The sequence below is a fragment of the Neolamprologus brichardi genome, chromosome 12 (genome assembly GCF_056152115.1).
Source record: "Neolamprologus brichardi isolate AB-2024 chromosome 12, ASM5615211v1, whole genome shotgun sequence".
Lineage (NCBI taxonomy): Eukaryota > Metazoa > Chordata > Actinopteri > Cichliformes > Cichlidae > Neolamprologus > Neolamprologus brichardi.
Window position 1 is genome coordinate 12,521,163 of NC_142115.1, and position 18,211 is coordinate 12,539,373.

The 18,211-nt window shown below is 42.2% G+C and overlaps 1 protein-coding gene across 4 annotated transcripts in view; it reads left to right on the top strand.

Moving 5' to 3' along the window:
• rimbp2b (RIMS binding protein 2b) overlaps positions 1–18,211 on the top strand; it is a 98,917-nt gene that overhangs the window by 55,855 nt on the left and 24,851 nt on the right. For all 4 annotated transcript variants that reach the window (XM_087849011.1, XM_006803141.3, XM_087849010.1 and 1 more), the window contains 9 exons: positions 4,638–4,727; positions 7,750–7,872; positions 9,212–9,316; positions 11,007–11,057; positions 11,472–11,492; positions 14,716–14,920; positions 16,711–16,859; positions 17,430–17,509; positions 18,084–18,193. In XM_087849011.1, the coding sequence (XP_087705137.1) occupies positions 9,215–9,316; positions 11,007–11,057; positions 11,472–11,492; positions 14,716–14,920; positions 16,711–16,859; positions 17,430–17,509; positions 18,084–18,193 (718 nt within the window). In that variant the 5' untranslated portion in view covers positions 4,638–4,727; positions 7,750–7,872; positions 9,212–9,214. The remainder of the gene's footprint in view (positions 1–4,637; positions 4,728–7,749; positions 7,873–9,211; positions 9,317–11,006; positions 11,058–11,471; positions 11,493–14,715; positions 14,921–16,710; positions 16,860–17,429; positions 17,510–18,083; positions 18,194–18,211) is intronic.

Consider the following 18,211-nt stretch of genomic DNA (forward strand, 5'->3'; position numbering starts at 1 on the left):
ACTTCCTGTTTGGTCTAAACCAACTCTTTCTCTCTCCTCTGTTTCCTCTACATCTCATGTTAAAAAGAAGCGCAAACGTGCAGGATTACCTGCGCTGTTGGCGAATTTTTAACAGTGTCAATAGGAATACACACTGATACTTCTTTTTTTTTTTGACCCAGTGTTGAAATTGCACATTTTCATTAATGCCCCCCCTCATCGTGAGTTCAGCGGCCGTGTATATAAACACATCATCTCACTGAGTGTGTGAGTGACAGTAAACACTGTCATAGCCATCTGGCACCTCTACTTTCCTGGGTATCGGGTGTACAGCTAAAGACCATCAGCAGAGCGTGCCTCCGCGAGCATTTAAAGCCTGTTACCATGGCGACAAGCATTAGCTGTATCAGCGTTGCTCGAATATGCGTCCGCAATAATCGAAGATCAGTGCTGAGGGAGACGGCGGGCAGGCTCGATAAGTCCAGGGTCTTTATCTTCTGGGCATCTTTGTGGTTAGCTTTGTTATCATTAAGGAGCCGTTTGTAAACACAAACACCTTCTGTTAAAGGTGCGATTGGCATATCATGTTGCCTTGGACACATGGCACGCACTCTAGGTGTCCAAAATTAATTTGAAGATAGACTATGTTTCTTCTCCTTTTTTTATAGTACAGAAAGTGGCTCATTTTGCTTTTTGCGTCGTGTCCGTGGAATCCTGGTGTGTTAAAGTGTTGCAGAGATTCAAGTGTAAGGGGGAAAAGGAAAAGTGTAACTGTGAAGCTGACCAACTGTTTAAAGTCGGTCATCTTCACAGTTCTACACCGTTAGATGATATTTTAGGCACATTTCTGACACTGTAATTGAGTTTATTTATACAACTCAATACCTACTGCCACCTCCTAATAATATTAGAGATTACAGAAGTCATGAGGAACCAGTCTTCAGTTAGGAGAAGTATATGCTTTCTCCTTTTGCTGGACATCTAGACAGCTGGCAATGACCTATTCTGAACGAGAGGAATAAGATGCTTTCATCCACATCGAACAGAGGGCGCTGAATATAGAGTTAGTGGGTGAAATGTTTGCATTGCTTGCGAGTTAAATGGCAGAGTTGATTCATCTGTCAGCCTTGTCAAAACTTAACACGTTGCTGCGGCACACGAAGCTGAGTCAGAGCATGTCTGGACCAAATGCACATTTGGAGTAGGAGTAGCCGGGTACTCTGCCCCCAAGGCCTAATTATATTTTTCCACTGCGTATCATTCATGAAACTGTCCTAGCTCTCCTATCCAGATCAAATAGAATGCATTCATTCATTTTTCCCCCACTTATTGCTGTGGTCCGGTGTGGCAGTCGCTTTTCCTATAATTCAGTCTCTTTGTTCTCTGTCTGTTTTTTGTAATACCTCCTTTCAGTTAAACTTGCTGTTCTTTGTGTGCGTGTCTGTGTTGGTGTGCAAGAAAATCTCATCTCAGCAGAAATCTCAGGTTTTCAGCTGAATAACGCAGAGGACGGCTCAGTATAGGCCACGCTGTTTTCTGCATTGAAATGCTTCCACGGCTTGGCTCACGGGCTCTCCGTAAAAATGCATCTTGCCAAGGGATTATGACGTGCGCTGATCTGTTTAAAGCATTAACACGTCAACAATATAGAACAAAGTCACAGCTGATTCTGTGTTTGACACAATTTGGTTTGCATCGTTATGCGTGTGTTGTCACGTCCAAATCCCCCCCACCACCACCACCACCACCAAAAAAAAAAGGATTTTAAATGAGGGTGGCAGTCATATTGAAATGCTTAAATCAACAACAAACCAGGATGTCTAAAGTGCTTCAGTATATTGTTCTTTCAGCGTATGCACGGCAAAATGTCAGCTTTTGCTTTTTTTTCTGTAGCTGTTTGTCCTTCAGCGGGAACACCTGGAGGCTCAGCCAGCCCATATTAACACCGAATTGAAGGATCAATGGATATGAATAGGATTGCCAATGCAATCTACTGCTTGTTCGGGAAGCATTAAAATTGACTGGACACAATCGATGCAAGTGGAATCTTTTTTTTGTGACATAAATGAATGAAAAAGCAGCAAAGCTCACTCTCAACTCTCGTACTGTCTTCAGGCTGTTGTTTACTCTGCTTTTCCTTGACAGTGTTTTCTCTTCTATGGTCTTACATATGTGACTTTAATTTATACTGCGTATCGGATGTCACGCTAGTATTGTCATAAGTAGGTGTAGAGAGTAGTAGCGGTTAGAGGCGGGGGTCCAACAATGTGACACTTAACCTATGATACAATATTTTTGCACTTTTAAACATTTTGTGACATGCTGAGTATTGCAGTAGCATATATTGCGATTTATCTTTTTTCAGTGTGTCACAAGTTGATGCGCTCCTTTCTGCTGTACTCAAACTTTCCCCAGCTTTATGTTCAACTTCTCTGTAGCCTAGGTATGGCGGCGTCTATGAAAAGATATCACAATGCTGTCACATGGACTCCAAACCCTTGTTTTCTACAACAACTATGTGGATTCAGGTCTTTGTAAATAAACTGGGTGATGGATTGTGTCATTTTCTTAGCTCCCTTTGAATCGAGAGGTAGCTTTGTCAAGATAAATGCGCCCACTGTTGGCTGCTTTTTCAGTTGAGCTTATTTAATATTTGCTGTTTTCAGAATGGCGGCACGTGAGATGAGCCTTCATGTTCGTAGTAGTCCCAGAATATTTTACTTTCATATAGCACTCCCTGGGCCAGCACAGTGGCGTGGTGGTTACCTCACCGTGATATGGGCCTAGGTTGAATTCATCATCTGGAAAGGGCCTTTCTGTGTGGAGTTTGCATGTTCTCCCCATGTCTGCGTGGGTTCTCTCCGGCTTCCTCCCACCAAACTCCAAACACAGTTAGTGCGGTTAGTGGTATGTGAGTGTGAAAGGGTGTCTGCGCGGCAGCTAAGATGACCCTGAAGAAGAGGGATGGATGACTATCCTTGCAAATCCCATGTGCTATATCCATCTGCTTTGTCCCATACTTCCGAAAAAAAAAATCCAAGACACGTTTGATATAAATGCACATTGTGCTTTTTGGATTCTTTCCACGATATCTTAATCTTAATTGGAACAATTTCCACTCTCACACTAAATATCAAATATGCTGATGTCATTTAAAACAAAAAAACAACAACAGCATCGTGTGGCGAACTGAAAAAGAATAGATTTTATTATTCCAGCACTAAAAAGTTCCATTTGTTTTTATTTTATATAGTAAAATATAGATATTTGCTCTCCATGTATTGATATCATATGATCTACAAAATATGGCAATACTGTGCTGTAGCATAAAAGCTAAAAGGCTGTAGAGCTTCCCTGTTTCCTTGGCTCGAAGTGAAGAAATTTTAATTAAATTTAATTACATTTTTAAAAAAAGGGAATAAACAAGCACGGTGGCACGGTGGTTAGCACTGTTGCCGCACAGCAAGAAGGTCCTGAGTTCAATTCCACCATCAGGCTGGGGTCTTTCTGTGTGGAGTTTGCATGTTCTCCCCGTGTTTGCGTGGGTTCCCTCCGGGTACTCCGGCTTCCTCCCACCGTCCAAAGACATGCAGCTTGTGGGGATAGGTTAATTGGATAATCTATCCATGTGCGAGTGAATGTGAGTGCGAATGGTTGTCTGTCTCTATGTGTTGGCCCTGCGACAGACTGGCGACCTGTTCAGGGTGTACCCTGCCTCTCGCCCCCTATGACAGCTGGGATAGGCTCCAGCGCCCCCCGCGACCCTGAAAAGGATAAGCGGAAGCGAATGGATGGATGGGAATAAACAAATACAAAAATTAGTTTCGGTGTTGGCTATTGTTATTTTTGCCATTTCTGTATAAGATATAAATAGAAAACCATGTGATCGTGAAAGAAAATGTGTCTCTCTGTGTTTTGGTGTGCATGTACCACAAACGTCACGCAGACTGTGCATTACTGTGCATTAATGTTAGTTTTCCAAGTTTACCTCTTGGGTCATTTTTATGAAGCATCCTTCATAAGTAAGTAAGGAGCAGACTCTCCATCACAGGCCATTAGGATGCACTGTATTTACAGTAAATGCATCATGCATGAGCCATTTAGCTTCTTAGCTCCAGACAAGAAGAACCCTTGGCCTACATGCTGCTGCTGCTGCTGCTATAAATTGCACATCTCAGGGAAGTCTCAAGTTGGCACTGCAAATTGCATTCACGGCACGCCACACGACTGTTGATTGAATGTAATTAAGTTTTTCTTCTCTCCAATGAAGGGATTTTTTTTTACTCCCAGCTTGAAGCAGTTGGTAGGAAAGATCATTGTGTGTGTGTAGTATTTGAATACATGTTTGCTTCCAAAACGCTCGCAGCAGTGAAAAACAACATTCTCTGAGTTTCTTGTTCTGTTCATTGCTTTGTATCTGAGATGAGGATGAGGATGAGAAACTATTATGACATTCTTATTGTTCTGCTGTAGCAGCTGAAGTGGCAGCTTCTTTTAGCGATGCTTTCTAGAGCGTACAAGAGAAACTCAAGCAGTCTTTTTGGATGAATAATGCATGGGCTATTGCTAACAACATACTGGGCTTGAGTGCTGTGCTCTGGTCTAATCTTTGTGACTTGTGGATTTTAAACAGTTTCCTTTCTGCCTCTTTTGCCTAGGAGAATGAGCTTCAAGACTTCCTCCACGAGAATAAGCACTTGAATCTACAGTTGTTCAGCAACAGCCACAAGGCATCTGACTATGAGGAGGTAAGAGGTGAAAGCTACGTGTAGAAAGCTTGCTGTACATAAGTACACACTAATAGCTGCTAACTTGTCACTGCCTCTCCATCTTGACACAATCTGAAGAGTTTCTGGGTCAAACCATAACACAAACAGATTATATGTCCCTTTTATACTGGATCAATGGAGCCCATTATCAATGAAATCTACAAGACTTACAATCCTACACACACACTATCCCTTCAGTCTTAGTCCCAAGACTTCAAAGGCATTTGGAGCTGATAACAAAAAGTCCAAGTAGACCAACAAGGAGCCCCAGGCCTCTCTATGAATGGGAAAGCAATTTTGTGAAGCAGCTGACTGGCAGGTATTTACTGTTGGTGCTGAAGAAGGGTGGGATGCTTGTTACTGGTGTCTTATCAGGACATGGGTGGCTCTTGCAGCAGTGATCTCAGCTGTTATCAGACTGACAGATATGAGAGTAGCTCTCTGCAGGGTAGCACAGATACTAGCCCTGGCTTGCAACCCTGTGTTCTGATGCCTGTTATCTTTGAATGAACTAGGAGGGGCTACTGAGAGAGCCTCCCTCTACCCTTAATAGACTATTGACCTGCTTCTGCTGGATCCAGTGTAGTTGTTCAGTTTGTCTGCATTAGGCGTGGCACCCCCCTCCAGATAGTTTGTAATGTGTGGATGTGGGCCGTTCAGAGGAGACAGACTCGCTGGGTTCTCTGTGTGTTTTGCTTTGCTGATGTCGCTCGAAACGCCCTCCTTGAGGAATCATTAGTCATTCACGGTCGCCCTGAGGAAGGGACTTTACCACATTACAGCCGCAGGAGCCAGTCATCTCACTTCCACTTAGGGGCCTTTATAAAAAGCTGCCTCTTAAGTACCAATACAAATGATCTGTGGAAGACAAATCATGAGGAATATGTAGTGTTGGAAATAGTCACAACTAGGGATGCACCGATACCACTTTTTTGAAAACGAGTACGAGTACGAGTACTTGCATTTCAGTACTCGCCGATACCGATACCGAGTACTTAATAAAAACATGATTTAAATTTACAGGTAACAGCTTTAGTCCTATAATTTAACAAAAAACAAACAAACAAGGGACTAGTTTGGAATTAAGAACATTTATTTAAAATGAAAAACATGTTGTATGCAACATATTACAGACTAAATAATTATAAAAATACAAAATTTAATTTTAAATTTGTTCGTCTGTTTAGAAGTCTTACTAGCACAGTCACAGTTGGGATGACATCAGAGGCTAGTGTGTTGTAGCTACTCACTTTTTTAGTTAGTTCCTCAAAGGGGGCGAGGATGACAACAGTCGTCTCCATAAGAGCCCGTTGGTGAGCGGTGAGATAGTCAGGGAGTTCACGCTCGGACACGCCCAGCACTCGCTTTTGCTCAATGAGGGACTGGAGCATGTAATACGTGCTGTTCCAGCGCGTCTGTACGTCCTGCTGCAGTCTCTTTATTGGCTGGTTGAGCTGTCCCTGAATGTCCTCGAGGCGGGAGTAGGCTAAGGCGGAATGTTTAAAATGCCCAACTATTTTCCGTCCCACTGCTATAGCATCAGCTATGCTCCTCTGTGCTAATAAGCATGGGTAAATAAGCGTGGGTAAACTCTTTGTACTCGTTGTAGTGTTGGGATTTTAGGTGCTTGATTAAATTGCTTGTGTTAAATGCGCTACCTTTTGAGCCTCCTCTGGACAATTGTCTCGCCTCGCCTTCTCCCCGCTCTGAGCTGCAGCCAGGGCCTGGGGGCGGGCACTCGGGGCCTGTGATTAACCCCTTACATGCCGCTAAAACATAGACAGGTCTCAGACCGTGGTATCGGTCCTCGGTATCGGGGGACTTTTAACGAGTACAAGTACTTTAGAAAATGTGGTATCGAGGCCGATACCCGGTACCGGTATCAGTATCGGTGCATCCCTAGTCACAACGCTTGGTTCAGTCAGATGCTTGGTGCTTGGCTAACAAGGTAACATGAATAATGTATTAATATTTTGGTTCATAGCAATGGGAGTGAGTCAATTATATTACTCTTGTGTTAATTACAATTATATAGTTTTAGCAAAGAAACCAGGCAGTTCTCTTACCCGACCACTTTCTGCCTGTTTTATATGCTTTGCGTGCCATTCAACCGCATCACATTTTATAGTACGGCAAAACCTGTTCAGCGTCATTCATTCCAAAGCAGCAACTCTAACCTCCATGTAGCATGTTATATTCAGCTTGCATAAATATTGTATCAGTCACTGACTGACTGATATGTATTTATACAAATGATATTGGGAAACTGCTGTCTTAATGGACTAGATTACCGAACAGCTTCTGTAATTTTGTGCACTTTCAAAAAAAAAGAAAAAAAAATTGGACTAATGCTGCAGACTCTTGGAAACGGCTGTGACAGACTATTTAAGCTCTTCTGCTCTGGAGGCCCCAGCACCAGCACCATGTCTGTTATATAAAGGAACCAGAGTCATTTTTAGTGCTAAGCACAGCTGCTGAAGAGGCCACTTTGTACCGTTATCATTAAAATACATGTAGCGTTGTGTTGCATCAGTTGTGAAAGAGTTGCAGTGTTCAAAAACATCCCTGTCGCTGACTCATTGTTAGATATTTTCTCTCATAGACTCATAGGCTCGTGATTCATGTAGCCTCTGCATCTGAAAAGTGAAGCCACTGGACAAGTGCCTTAAATCTGGTCTGCTAAAAGTCCAGGCTTAAGGCCACCATATAAAGGTGTATGGGAAGTTACCCTCTTCCTTATCTCATGTACAAACTCAATTCAAATTTTCAGTCGCTAGTTTCAACTTTAGAACAGCCATCATGCTCCATTGTTTGCATCATTAGACTTTAGGACTGCAGGAGGACAGGGGCAGGTGAAGGAACTTGAAAGGGTATTTACCCATATCACATAAGAAGGACATCAATCAATTTTTGTGTTCCAAAAATGCTACAAATTAGTGACGATTGAATACTGTAATGCAACTCATCAAAACGCTGGACCTTGCTTTTCCCTTGTGCACAGGTGAAGTCTGAGTATGCCCAGCTCAAAGAGACCCTTGGTGCTGTGACACAGGAGAGAGATTTAGCCCTGTGGGAGAGGAACCAGCTCCAAGCCAAACTGGAGAACCTAGAGCAGGTGCTCAAGGTGAGGAAGCTGGCTCCTAGAACAGACGCTGTCTGTCAGTACTGTGTGCATTTCCATTTCTAGTAATTCATCTGTCCTGGGATTCCTTTTCATTTATGGAGCCTAACCCTTTTGCCAGTACCCCTTTCTCCTATCTGTGCTACACTGCCTCCATCTGGTTATTTTCCGCTATACTGTCTAATGGCCTCGACATGTCTGTTGCCTTCCAGTGTCGTGTTGGGAGGTCTGACCAGGAGCTGTGAAAGAGTAGAAGCTCGGAACAGTCTGCGCTCTTCCCTTTCCTATTTCACCTTTTCACATTGTCCTACCCGACTTGATCTGTCCCTTCCTTCTTTCCCCTTGCCCCCTCTGCCCCTGCTAGATTTATAAGGTATCACTGCTATGTCCATCTCTTGGGGAGAAGCCCATTCTGAATGCTTTCTGTCAACCTCAGTGGCTGTGCTTATCCCTCCCTTTATCCACGGGCTGCCAGACATACGAATGGTCACGTGGCTATACGACCACAGCACTGCTTAATGTGATTTATGCATGAGGCGGGACAAAGAGTTTGGCTTTACGATGACGGGAGGGGGAGGAAGACTAGATGATAATGTCACCTACACGTCCGATGACATTACCTATCTTAGATTTTTACTGGCATGTAAATGTCATTTGCTTCTTTCACCTTACAGCGCTGCAACTATTCACATGTAGTGGGAGCAGTGATGTGACACGGGCACACTGTGTTAGGAAGAGCCAAGCATTCAGTCCCCCCCGTACTGTATGGCTTCTTTTGTTGTTATGGATGACCACAGACAAGTGAGCACGTCAGAGAGTTTGCTCACCCTTTTCACGTAACACGAAACCTCGCATTGATCACGCAAAGACAAGATCAGAGGACAGCTTTTCAAAGTAACCGAGACTAAACAGGTCTCGTGTTACCTAAAGGGGGCAGCAAACCTCACTGCCGATGGAAGTTTCTCGTTCACACACCAAAGCATCCCTAGTCCTCATCCATAAGCACCTTTGCGCAAGATAAGATCTGATCTTTCCCACGAATCGTTCGACATAAACATGTCTTCACGTGGCATTTGCTGTGGCATAGTTTATGTCTTTCTTGATTTTTTAAGGGTTTAAAGGTCAGTACACTGTTAACCAGCCTCTGTATGCGTAATGTGTGCACATGTAACACTTCTGAATGTGGAGTTAAAGTCTGCAGATGCATTTTGTGTTGGCTCCGTGCCTTTGGGTATTAGTACCACTAACAGCAGCCCTCTCTATGCCCCCCACCCCATCCCCATCCCCCTTCCTTCCACAATTTTCCCCTCCGGCTCTCCATCCCTACACCCCTTGTGGACAGCATATGCGAGAGGCTGCGGAGCGGAGGCAGCAGCTAGAGTTGGAGCATGAGCAGGCCTTGGCTGTACTCAATGCAAAGCAGCAGGAGATTGACATTCTCCAGAAGGTAAGAGAACTCCCAGCACCAGTGGGGATGGGCTTTTGTGTTTGCCCGGCTTTTGGCCTGTGTCATGGGTGAAAGAGCTTTTTGTTGAACACCTGTGCGAAACATACAGAGCAACAAAGGTGAAAGTCAACAGAAACGAAACAGAAGTTAAGGAGTGCATGATTTTCTCTACGCTTTTTCTCGTCATTTTCAGCACCGGCACTAGTTTCACACGAGCGTCTCCGTCGCATCCCCGTCCTGCAGCTGTTTATCAAACCCAGAGCGTTTCTGGAGCACTCTTGTTTGTCACAAGCGAGCAAATCAGACTTTTAGAATCCAAAGCAGACACGACACTTTTTAGTGTCGTGTCTACAAAAAGGCTCGCGCTGGCCAGTTGATGGTTGGCCTTCCTCCACTGTGCACTGAAGCTGACTGTAATGTGAAAGCAATGGCTGAGATTACTGATAGTGTGAACATGATAGGAATTGTCACCAATGCCTTCTCTGGCAACACTGTGAGCGCCCTCGTGTTGCTGTTGCTGCAGTGTTCTGACTTCACAGTCAGCCCTTCACAGGCAGTCGTTCTCAGCTTTTTTTCTCTCATTAACAGAAGCTCATTACTGCCTTATCTTCCTGCAGACACTCACTGCTCTCTGTGTTCTAAATTAATTGCCTGCAAAGTAGATTTATGAAATGGTAAAGCCCCGCAGATGCTCTCGTATTTATGTGGAACGCTTTTTTTTTTTTTTTTTCTCAACAGATGTTTCTCGTTTTCATAAGAAAAATGATGCGTACGATGCCATGTTTCCATATACTCCTCGTCTTTTAGAATGTAAACTCCCATTTTTCTGGAGCGTACTAGCATAAAAAAATCAGATCATAAATCTACACCTTTTGATGTAGCCCAAAAACAACTATTCAAACAAACACCCAGGCAAGATGTCCACTGTCTGAAACGGCCATTTACGAATCGTGTAACGAAAAGAAAAACAGCCACAGCAAGAGTGAACATTGCAGTATTTTTTAACTACAGATACATGGGCAGGCTCAAACTTAGTTTTTTTGCCCATAGATGATGCAGGAAGTCGTCTTCTCTTAAAAATGGCTGTGCCCCAACCACAATCCTGTTAGCGTTGCAAAAACGTACAGCTGTGTACTCTGTTTTGCTCCTGTGTTGTTGACAACACACGAGCATTTATGTCACTTTCACCTCTGTAGCTGATGTTATATCTGAAGGAGGAGCCTTACTATGATTTCTGTGTTGAGGGAAACCATAATAGAAGCAATAAAATCATGTGCGCATCTAATCCTTGGGCTGGTAGTTAGAGACTCCTGTGCAGGTGCTCTTCAGCTTGCAGTTGCTTGATTATATTCAGTTTCTTGCATGCATGTAATGCTTTCATGTTGCACAGCTCTCCGAATGATAAATGACAAACATGCTTAACAAAACATAAAACCGGAGAGGCGAAAATGGTTTGAGAAAAGACGCGATATTCTTTAAGCATTCGGCGATATCTTATCGAATCAAGCGACTGCTGGCAAACGTGAGTGCGGACGTGGGTCCGCGCCGTCTTTTCAACCATTTTCACCTTGCGCACCAATGAATGCCTTTGAGAGATGCTCTTTGTGAGGATCTCTCGTTGGTGTTTTAAACAGAAACTAAAGCACAGCATAAACTGCAATGTAAGTGAACTGCACCTTGTGTTTCTCAGGCTCAGGTTGAGGCTAAAAAGGAACATGAGGGCGCTGTCCATCTGTTAGAGGTGAGCGTCTGGACTCTGGGGGTCTTGGGGGTTTTGCTGTGTGTTTTTGTGTATGCTGCTCGAGCCGTTTCCTGCTTTCCGTGACCTCACTTCCTGAATTTTTTTGTTTCTTTTGTTTCTTTCAAGTCTTATTGTTTTAAAACTATCTTGGCCAGAGTATACTGCTTTTTTTCACAGTATCTTTAAAATGACTTTTGGTATAGAGAGTTGCTTTTCAGGTAAATGAACCATAAAGCACGCAAAAATCTATATTTAGTCTTTGTATTGGCATTGTAATACGGCAATATGTATGCGTGTGTGTTGAAAAGATTGTGATTTTAGAGATGTGTATGAATGATCACATGTGTGTAATTGTGCTTTATTTCTTTCTTACATCTCTTGTCATTGTATGGATGTGTGTTTATGCTTATACAGAACCACTTGGACAGCATGCAGGTATTTCAGAATTGCTTTTATTTATTTACTTGATATATATAAGTATATATATTTTACGCCTTTGCCATTAGCGGGATATACAGCAGCCCGGTACGTAGTTTGACCCATGGGGCCAAGTAACACCACATTGTGAATTAAGATCAACATTTATCTGGCTAAAGAGATAACATAAAACAATGCAGTTATGAGCTGATTTAACGTGCGGTCATGCCTTTTGGCTTTTCAGTACAATTTTTCACATCGATCTTTTCATACAGCCCTTTCAGCTCGTTTCACAAGGCAAGACTCACGAGTGGACTCTTTGAAAGGGTGAAACATGACTAATAGATAACACGGAGGTCGTTCTGGCCTGATCATAAAGAAACATTGATAAAAGAATCAGAAAACCAAGTAACAAAATACACTTTTATTCAATATAAATCACTTGTATCGACATGTATTCACATCAGATATGTTAAAATTCTGTTTACATGTGAGCAAACAAAACTCTCAGGCTAAAATAAGTACGTTTTTCCAAAGTATAATATTCTCTCTTCATTATAATATGTAGTAGCTTAAAAAGAACAAACTGCATTTCTAGTATAGGATACAGTACCAGACGGTGATGAATGTGATCCTTTTTCCTTTGTAGCGTTGCATGTGTGTTTATGCAGCATGTGTTTTAAAAACCGTCTACTTGCCATACAACTAACTGTATGATGCTGCTCAAACTAGTGTCTCCTAATTTACTAATTCTGTTTCATAAATGCAGGAATATATTTGTCGTCAGTCTGCCAGCAGCATGTTATATCCAGCAGCAACCTGCCTGCATGAAACGCTGTTTTAACAGAAATACTGATGCGGCGGGCATCACTGTATTTTTGGGCGGCGCTGTATAATTCCACGGTCGCTTCAGTATCTTCCAGAGCCTCTCAGACTGCGCTCGGTTTCGGACGGAGAAGTGATTGCTAATGCATTGCATCATTTTACATGGGAAACCATGCTGCAGCACCTGGAATTTTCTGTTGAACCTGCCCAAGCGGTCATGTTCAGTTTGTCAGTGTTAGTCTGTGCGATAATGTTTCCTGCTCTCAACATGTACAGATGATGTTATGCAAAATGTTTGTTATTGTTGAAATCTTACAGAAAGACCAGTACCAACAGCAAGCAGACCTCCGTACCTTGTGTGTGGGTTTCATCTCAAGTCCAGTCATATCCAGTGGTGAAGAAATTGCAATGTTGTGTTGCACTCAGCTTAAATACACAGCACAATGATAATCCCAGTAAATACAATTATGATTTCATTTATTAAGGGAAAAAAGTTATCCAAACTTAGCTGTCCATGTGTGAAAAAATTAATTGTGTCCTAAATCTAATAACTGGTTGTGAACTGCAATCAAGCTTTTTGTGCCGACTGGCAGTGAATCTTTCACTGTGGAGGAATTTTGACCCACTCTTCTTCTCATAATTGTTTTCATTCAGACACGTTGGAGGGTTTAGAAGCATAATCAGCATGTTTAAGGTCATGCCAAAGGAACTCAATCTGAATCTTAACTCGGCTCATTTTGCTTTTTGTTTTGTGTTTTTGAGCCATTCAGAGTTGGACTTGCCGATCTTTCTGGACCGCTGTCCGGTTGCACAATCCAAATGTTCTTGAGCTTCAGGTCATGAAGTGATGAATGGATGTTCTCCTTCAGGATTTTCTCTAAAACCAGCCACACATGATCACTCTGCCACCACCATGTTTGTGGAATGCTGTGTTGCTTTCACACCAGGAAAAAAAGAAAAAAAAACTACCAAAAAGTTCAGCTTTTGTGTCATCAGTCCACAGAATATTTCCCAAAAGTTATCATCAAAACGTCTTTCAGCAAATGTGAGACAAGCCTTTGTGTCAGTGGTGGATTTTTCCTTGGACTCTCTCATGGGTGCCATTTTTGCCCACTCTCTTTCTTACTGTTGATTCATGAACTCTGACCTTAACTGTGAGGCCTGCAGTCTTTTAGATGTTCTTCTGGGTTTTTTGTGACCACTATCGATGCGCTTCTGGAGTCATTTTGATAGATTCACCACTATTGAAGCTATATCTCCTCCATTTGGAGATAATAGCTCTCACTGTGGTTCACTGTCTTTGTAACCATTTCCTGACCGATAGATGTCAACGACTTTGTTTCTCGGCTGTTTTTTCAGATTGACGTTTTGAGCTCTTTGAGCCTATTTTGCTTTTTCAGACAAGCTGTATTTAAGTGATTTCTTGTTTCAGCAGGTCTGGCAGTAATCAGACCTAAGCTAAAATCAGCATTCCAAATAAATGTGGTTAATCAAAGTTTATTCATGATTTAACAAGAGGGGAAGTTGCTTTGTTCACGCAGGGCCAGGTAGGTTTGGATAGCTTTTTTTCCCTTGATAAATCAAAATCATCATTTAAAAACTGCATTTTGTATTCACTGCCGTCATCTTTAGTATTAGATTTAATATTGAAATTTGTTTTATGATCTGAAAAAATGTAAGTGACAAATACAAAAGACAAATATACAAAAAAGGACTATTCTGCATTTCCAGCAGAGATTATGCAAACTGAAGTAAATAGTGCATTTTATGGTGGTTATTCTCATCTTCGGATAAATACAGACCCAGTTAGTAGTAGAGCACCAGTGCATACTCCCTGGATGGTGTGGAGTGTGTGGGATAGACTTAAAATAAACCACACTACTCATGCTCATCACAGTTTGAGAAACACGTTGCCCTCTGCTGCAGTGTGCTTTCAACACTGTTTGCCTCAATTTGCTTAAGGCTTCCTGTTTTTGGTCTTTTTAAGGTCTTACACGACAATAACAAAAACATATAATATCATCATCCTCATCCTTTAAGACAGTTTGGGTATGCTTTGAAATAAGTTTTATTTGGAGTACTGTTATTATAAACTGTAGGATAGTTGTGCATGCGATTTGTATGATGTACCGTCAGTAGTGGTCAAGAAGTCATTTCAAGGTTTCTTTTCTTTGTAATGACTGATCAGTGTTATTAGTCCTACAGTAAATGTCTGTTTTCTTGTTCACGTATAGACAGTTCAACAATGTGTCACCTGTTTTAGCGTGAACTCTTTTTGTGTCTTTATCATGATTTTTTATTTTTTATTTTTATTTTCTTTGTCTCCATTCCGTCTTTCTCCCTTTCCCATCCTTTTTTCTCTCCTCCTCTGTCTCTCGCTTCTGTCTCAATGTATCTCCTCCCTCCCCGCCATCAGGCCAAAGTCCGCGAGCTGGAGGAGAAATGTCGGACTCAGAGTGAGCAGTTCAACCTCCTGTCTAAAGAGCTGGAGAAGTTTCGGCTCCAGGCTGGGAAGTTTGATATCCTCAGCACTGAACCCTTAACTGTGTGTGAATCTCCTGGGTCTCCGAACAAATCCCTGTCACAGCTCCTTAATGGACTGGCTGCCCCCACAGAGAAAGGTAAAGGCCATTTGTTAGCATTAAAGCTCATGCTTTCAGCAGATGAATGTTACGCCGGTACTGTAGATCACCTGTATTCAAGTGTACAGTTAATTAAGATGTATCCTTCCAGTCTTATAGGAACTATTAGTAGTAGTAGTTTTTATGACTTCCCTCATAAAAAGTCAAATTAACTAAACGTTTAGAAATATTAAGTTAAAGACAGCTGTGTCACCTCTAATCTGTTTAAATGGCCTCTAGTATGTAAAACTTTTTAAATCAATGCAAAAGTTACTCACTAATTACAGCACAACGTGTTGTTTAGGTTGTTGTTGCTATGTAATTTTGCACATTTACAAAATAAAGTTATGTGCTATTTTAAAAATTACATTTAAAGGACCCAAAGACAAAAGTAAAGTAACGCGTGGTGGGTGATGAACAGGTGGGATAGCAAAGTGGCTGTGTTACTAAGCAGGTAACACAGCCACTTTCACAGGTGCTGAGCAGACAGGAAGGAGTGCCGGTGAAGGCGGGATCTATTTGTGGGAAAGGACAGTGTTGAGGACAGAATCCCTCTCTGTGGTGGAGGATACCACCATGAAAGGTGGGGAAACTGAGTAAGTTCAGGGAATGATGCGGGACACTCAAGGGGGCTGAATCTTGGTACTCCAGCAGACCAGTTTTCCTCAGGGTGGGAGTTAATAGATATCATCTATCCTTCCACTGTAGCCACTGGGAGCCAGCAAGTAGAATGACTCAGGAACTGGTTGTAGGTCATCAGTGCTGTTTAGGCTTTTGGGCAGGTGTGGCATAAGTCGACTCAGGAGTCGCAGGTGGAGTAAAAATATCTTTTTACTTTAGTCGAGTCAGGGGTTTAATTTATTGTCTGAGTATCAATCAAGTCTCTGTACTGCCCATTAAGACTTTAGCTGAGTTTGGCTGGAAAACTGCAGCCGACTCTGGGAAGTCTTAGTAATTGGTTATGTGTCAGCTGACTCAGACTCAGGAATAGTTGCCTGACACAGAAACAGTCCAAACTTTAGCGAGTGACTCAAGGAGCAACACCACTCTCAGGAACAGGAGCAGTTGATTCAGGACCTGGCTTGACCTCACCCAGGATAAGGACAGACACTGGCAGGCACACTGCGCAACAGTGCCTGTGGTGTAACAGTGAGCCGAGCAGTGGAGATGCATGATGTCAGCGCTGACTGCATCTCATTCTGGATGTCACTTTCCTTCGTCACCCCTAAAAATCAGTATCCATTGGGCCACTTTTATTCGGTTTGTACTAAATTCAGGTTATCCACACAGAGATCACAGAACACATGGATGCTGTTAGGTTGAAGAACTAAGAATAAGTCAAATCAAACCAAAAGGAAGAAGATAGCAACAGCAGAGTTCAGGCAGAAACAAGCACACAGTCCACAGATTAACGATATAAAGTGATCCAAAAAAAACTAAGAGCCAGGATGGAACAGCCAGGGAACACAGAGTACACGCAGATGATCACACAGACAACAAGGAGAAGCACAGGACTATAAATACAGACAGAGCTAATTCAGTAATTGATGAACAAAGGTGAATGAGATTCACCAAAGAAGTGATGGACAAATAAAACCAAAGCAAACAAGTACTCTGATAGAGCCACATCAATCATCCTGCTTAACAAATAATTCATGAAATCAAATTGAATTAAATGGCAGAACCTTTTTAAAGGACAGCATGCAATCAAATACAACATGAAAATTCTGACTTTGATATTAGTTCTGTTATATTGTGATGTGTGGAGCTATGTTGCTTTTGTTCCACAGGCAATGAGGCCCCAACAAGCAGATCTTTGATATCGGAGTTCATTCGACCACTCCAAGTCAGCGGAGACAAGCCCGAGCTCCTCTCTGTCAAGCCAACATTCCTCACTCGCGGTCGAGCCAGCAGTCAAGCGCGGGCTTTACTCTCTGAGGTATATTATAGTGTCCATTTGTACTCTATCTTTTTACACGTCCGAAATCAGATCGATTCGATACATCTCAAACAAATGGAATCTAATAAACTGCGGAAAGACGGTCTAAAAATCCCAAACGACACCGTTGAGACACAACGTGGGAGAATTCCCAATAATTTCAATCGTTTGCTCCACGTATTTACCCAAAAGCGTTTCTGTTGTCACTCAGGTCAGTGGAGCTCTAATAGTTTCTGTGAAAAAGCTTTTTATTATCATTTTTTTTAAGCTGAACTCACCAGTATTAGATCCATTCCCTCGCTCATGCCTCTGTGATCCCTTACGTAGACGGCACATTTGGGAAAATGCTGATTCATTTTAATCTAAATAATGTCTTTGGGCTGAACACGAGAAAATCCACACAGCGGGAATCCAGGAGGCTTCTCGGTGTTACTCATGCAGATTATTTGGGATTGATCAAATATATTTAGTTGACACAAGCTAAAACATTGAACCAAAGGGAATGTGCAAACACTTTAAGAAGCATTCGATGTTGAAACTGTGAAAATCTGTGAATGCTTCCTTCTCCAGATGGACAAAGATCTCAGCTCCACCACCAGATCCAAACCACGGTTCACAGGGAAGGTCCGTCTGTGTGTTGCTCGCTACAGGTATGCACACAAAACACACAATTACTTTTTCAACCACTGCTGTATTTGTAAAATAAATAATTGGAAAAGGTTTGATCCTCATGAGTTTATCATTTCAAACCTACAGGGCTTTGTGCTTACGTTACACCCCTACCCCTAAACCAAAGTGAAATCATTGTGATCATTTAAAACAGAGGTGGTGGAAAATTTCTCGCACTGAACTGAAAATCTTGCTCTGTTATTTGCTTTCTCTCGCAGCGCTGTGGTCTTAAATGTGACTCAGTGTTTCTGCTGCTAAAGAAAATAACCTGTCAGCACAGAAAATAATTGGAATCCTCAAGCACACAGATTTGTGAAACAGGGCCAAAGCTTTCAACCCACACTCTCTTCAACCCTCTCATATTTGCAAACAGCCAAATATAATAGAACAGAAAAAAAACTTTGTATTTTCAAAGCAGCGCTCGGCAAATCGTTTTTCCTCGACATACATATTATGTTTGTGGTGTTTGATATAAAACAAACCCAAATGGAGAATAATTGCAACAAAAAAGTGTGCACTTTGGAAGCTAATTAATTTGTTTTATTTTTACTGTAGTTACAATCCTTATGATGGACCCAATGAGCATCCTGAGGCAGAGCTCCCCCTGGTGGCTGGGAAGTACCTTTACATTTACGGAACAATGGACGAGGATGGCTTTTATGAAGGTCAGGCCTTTTTTAAAA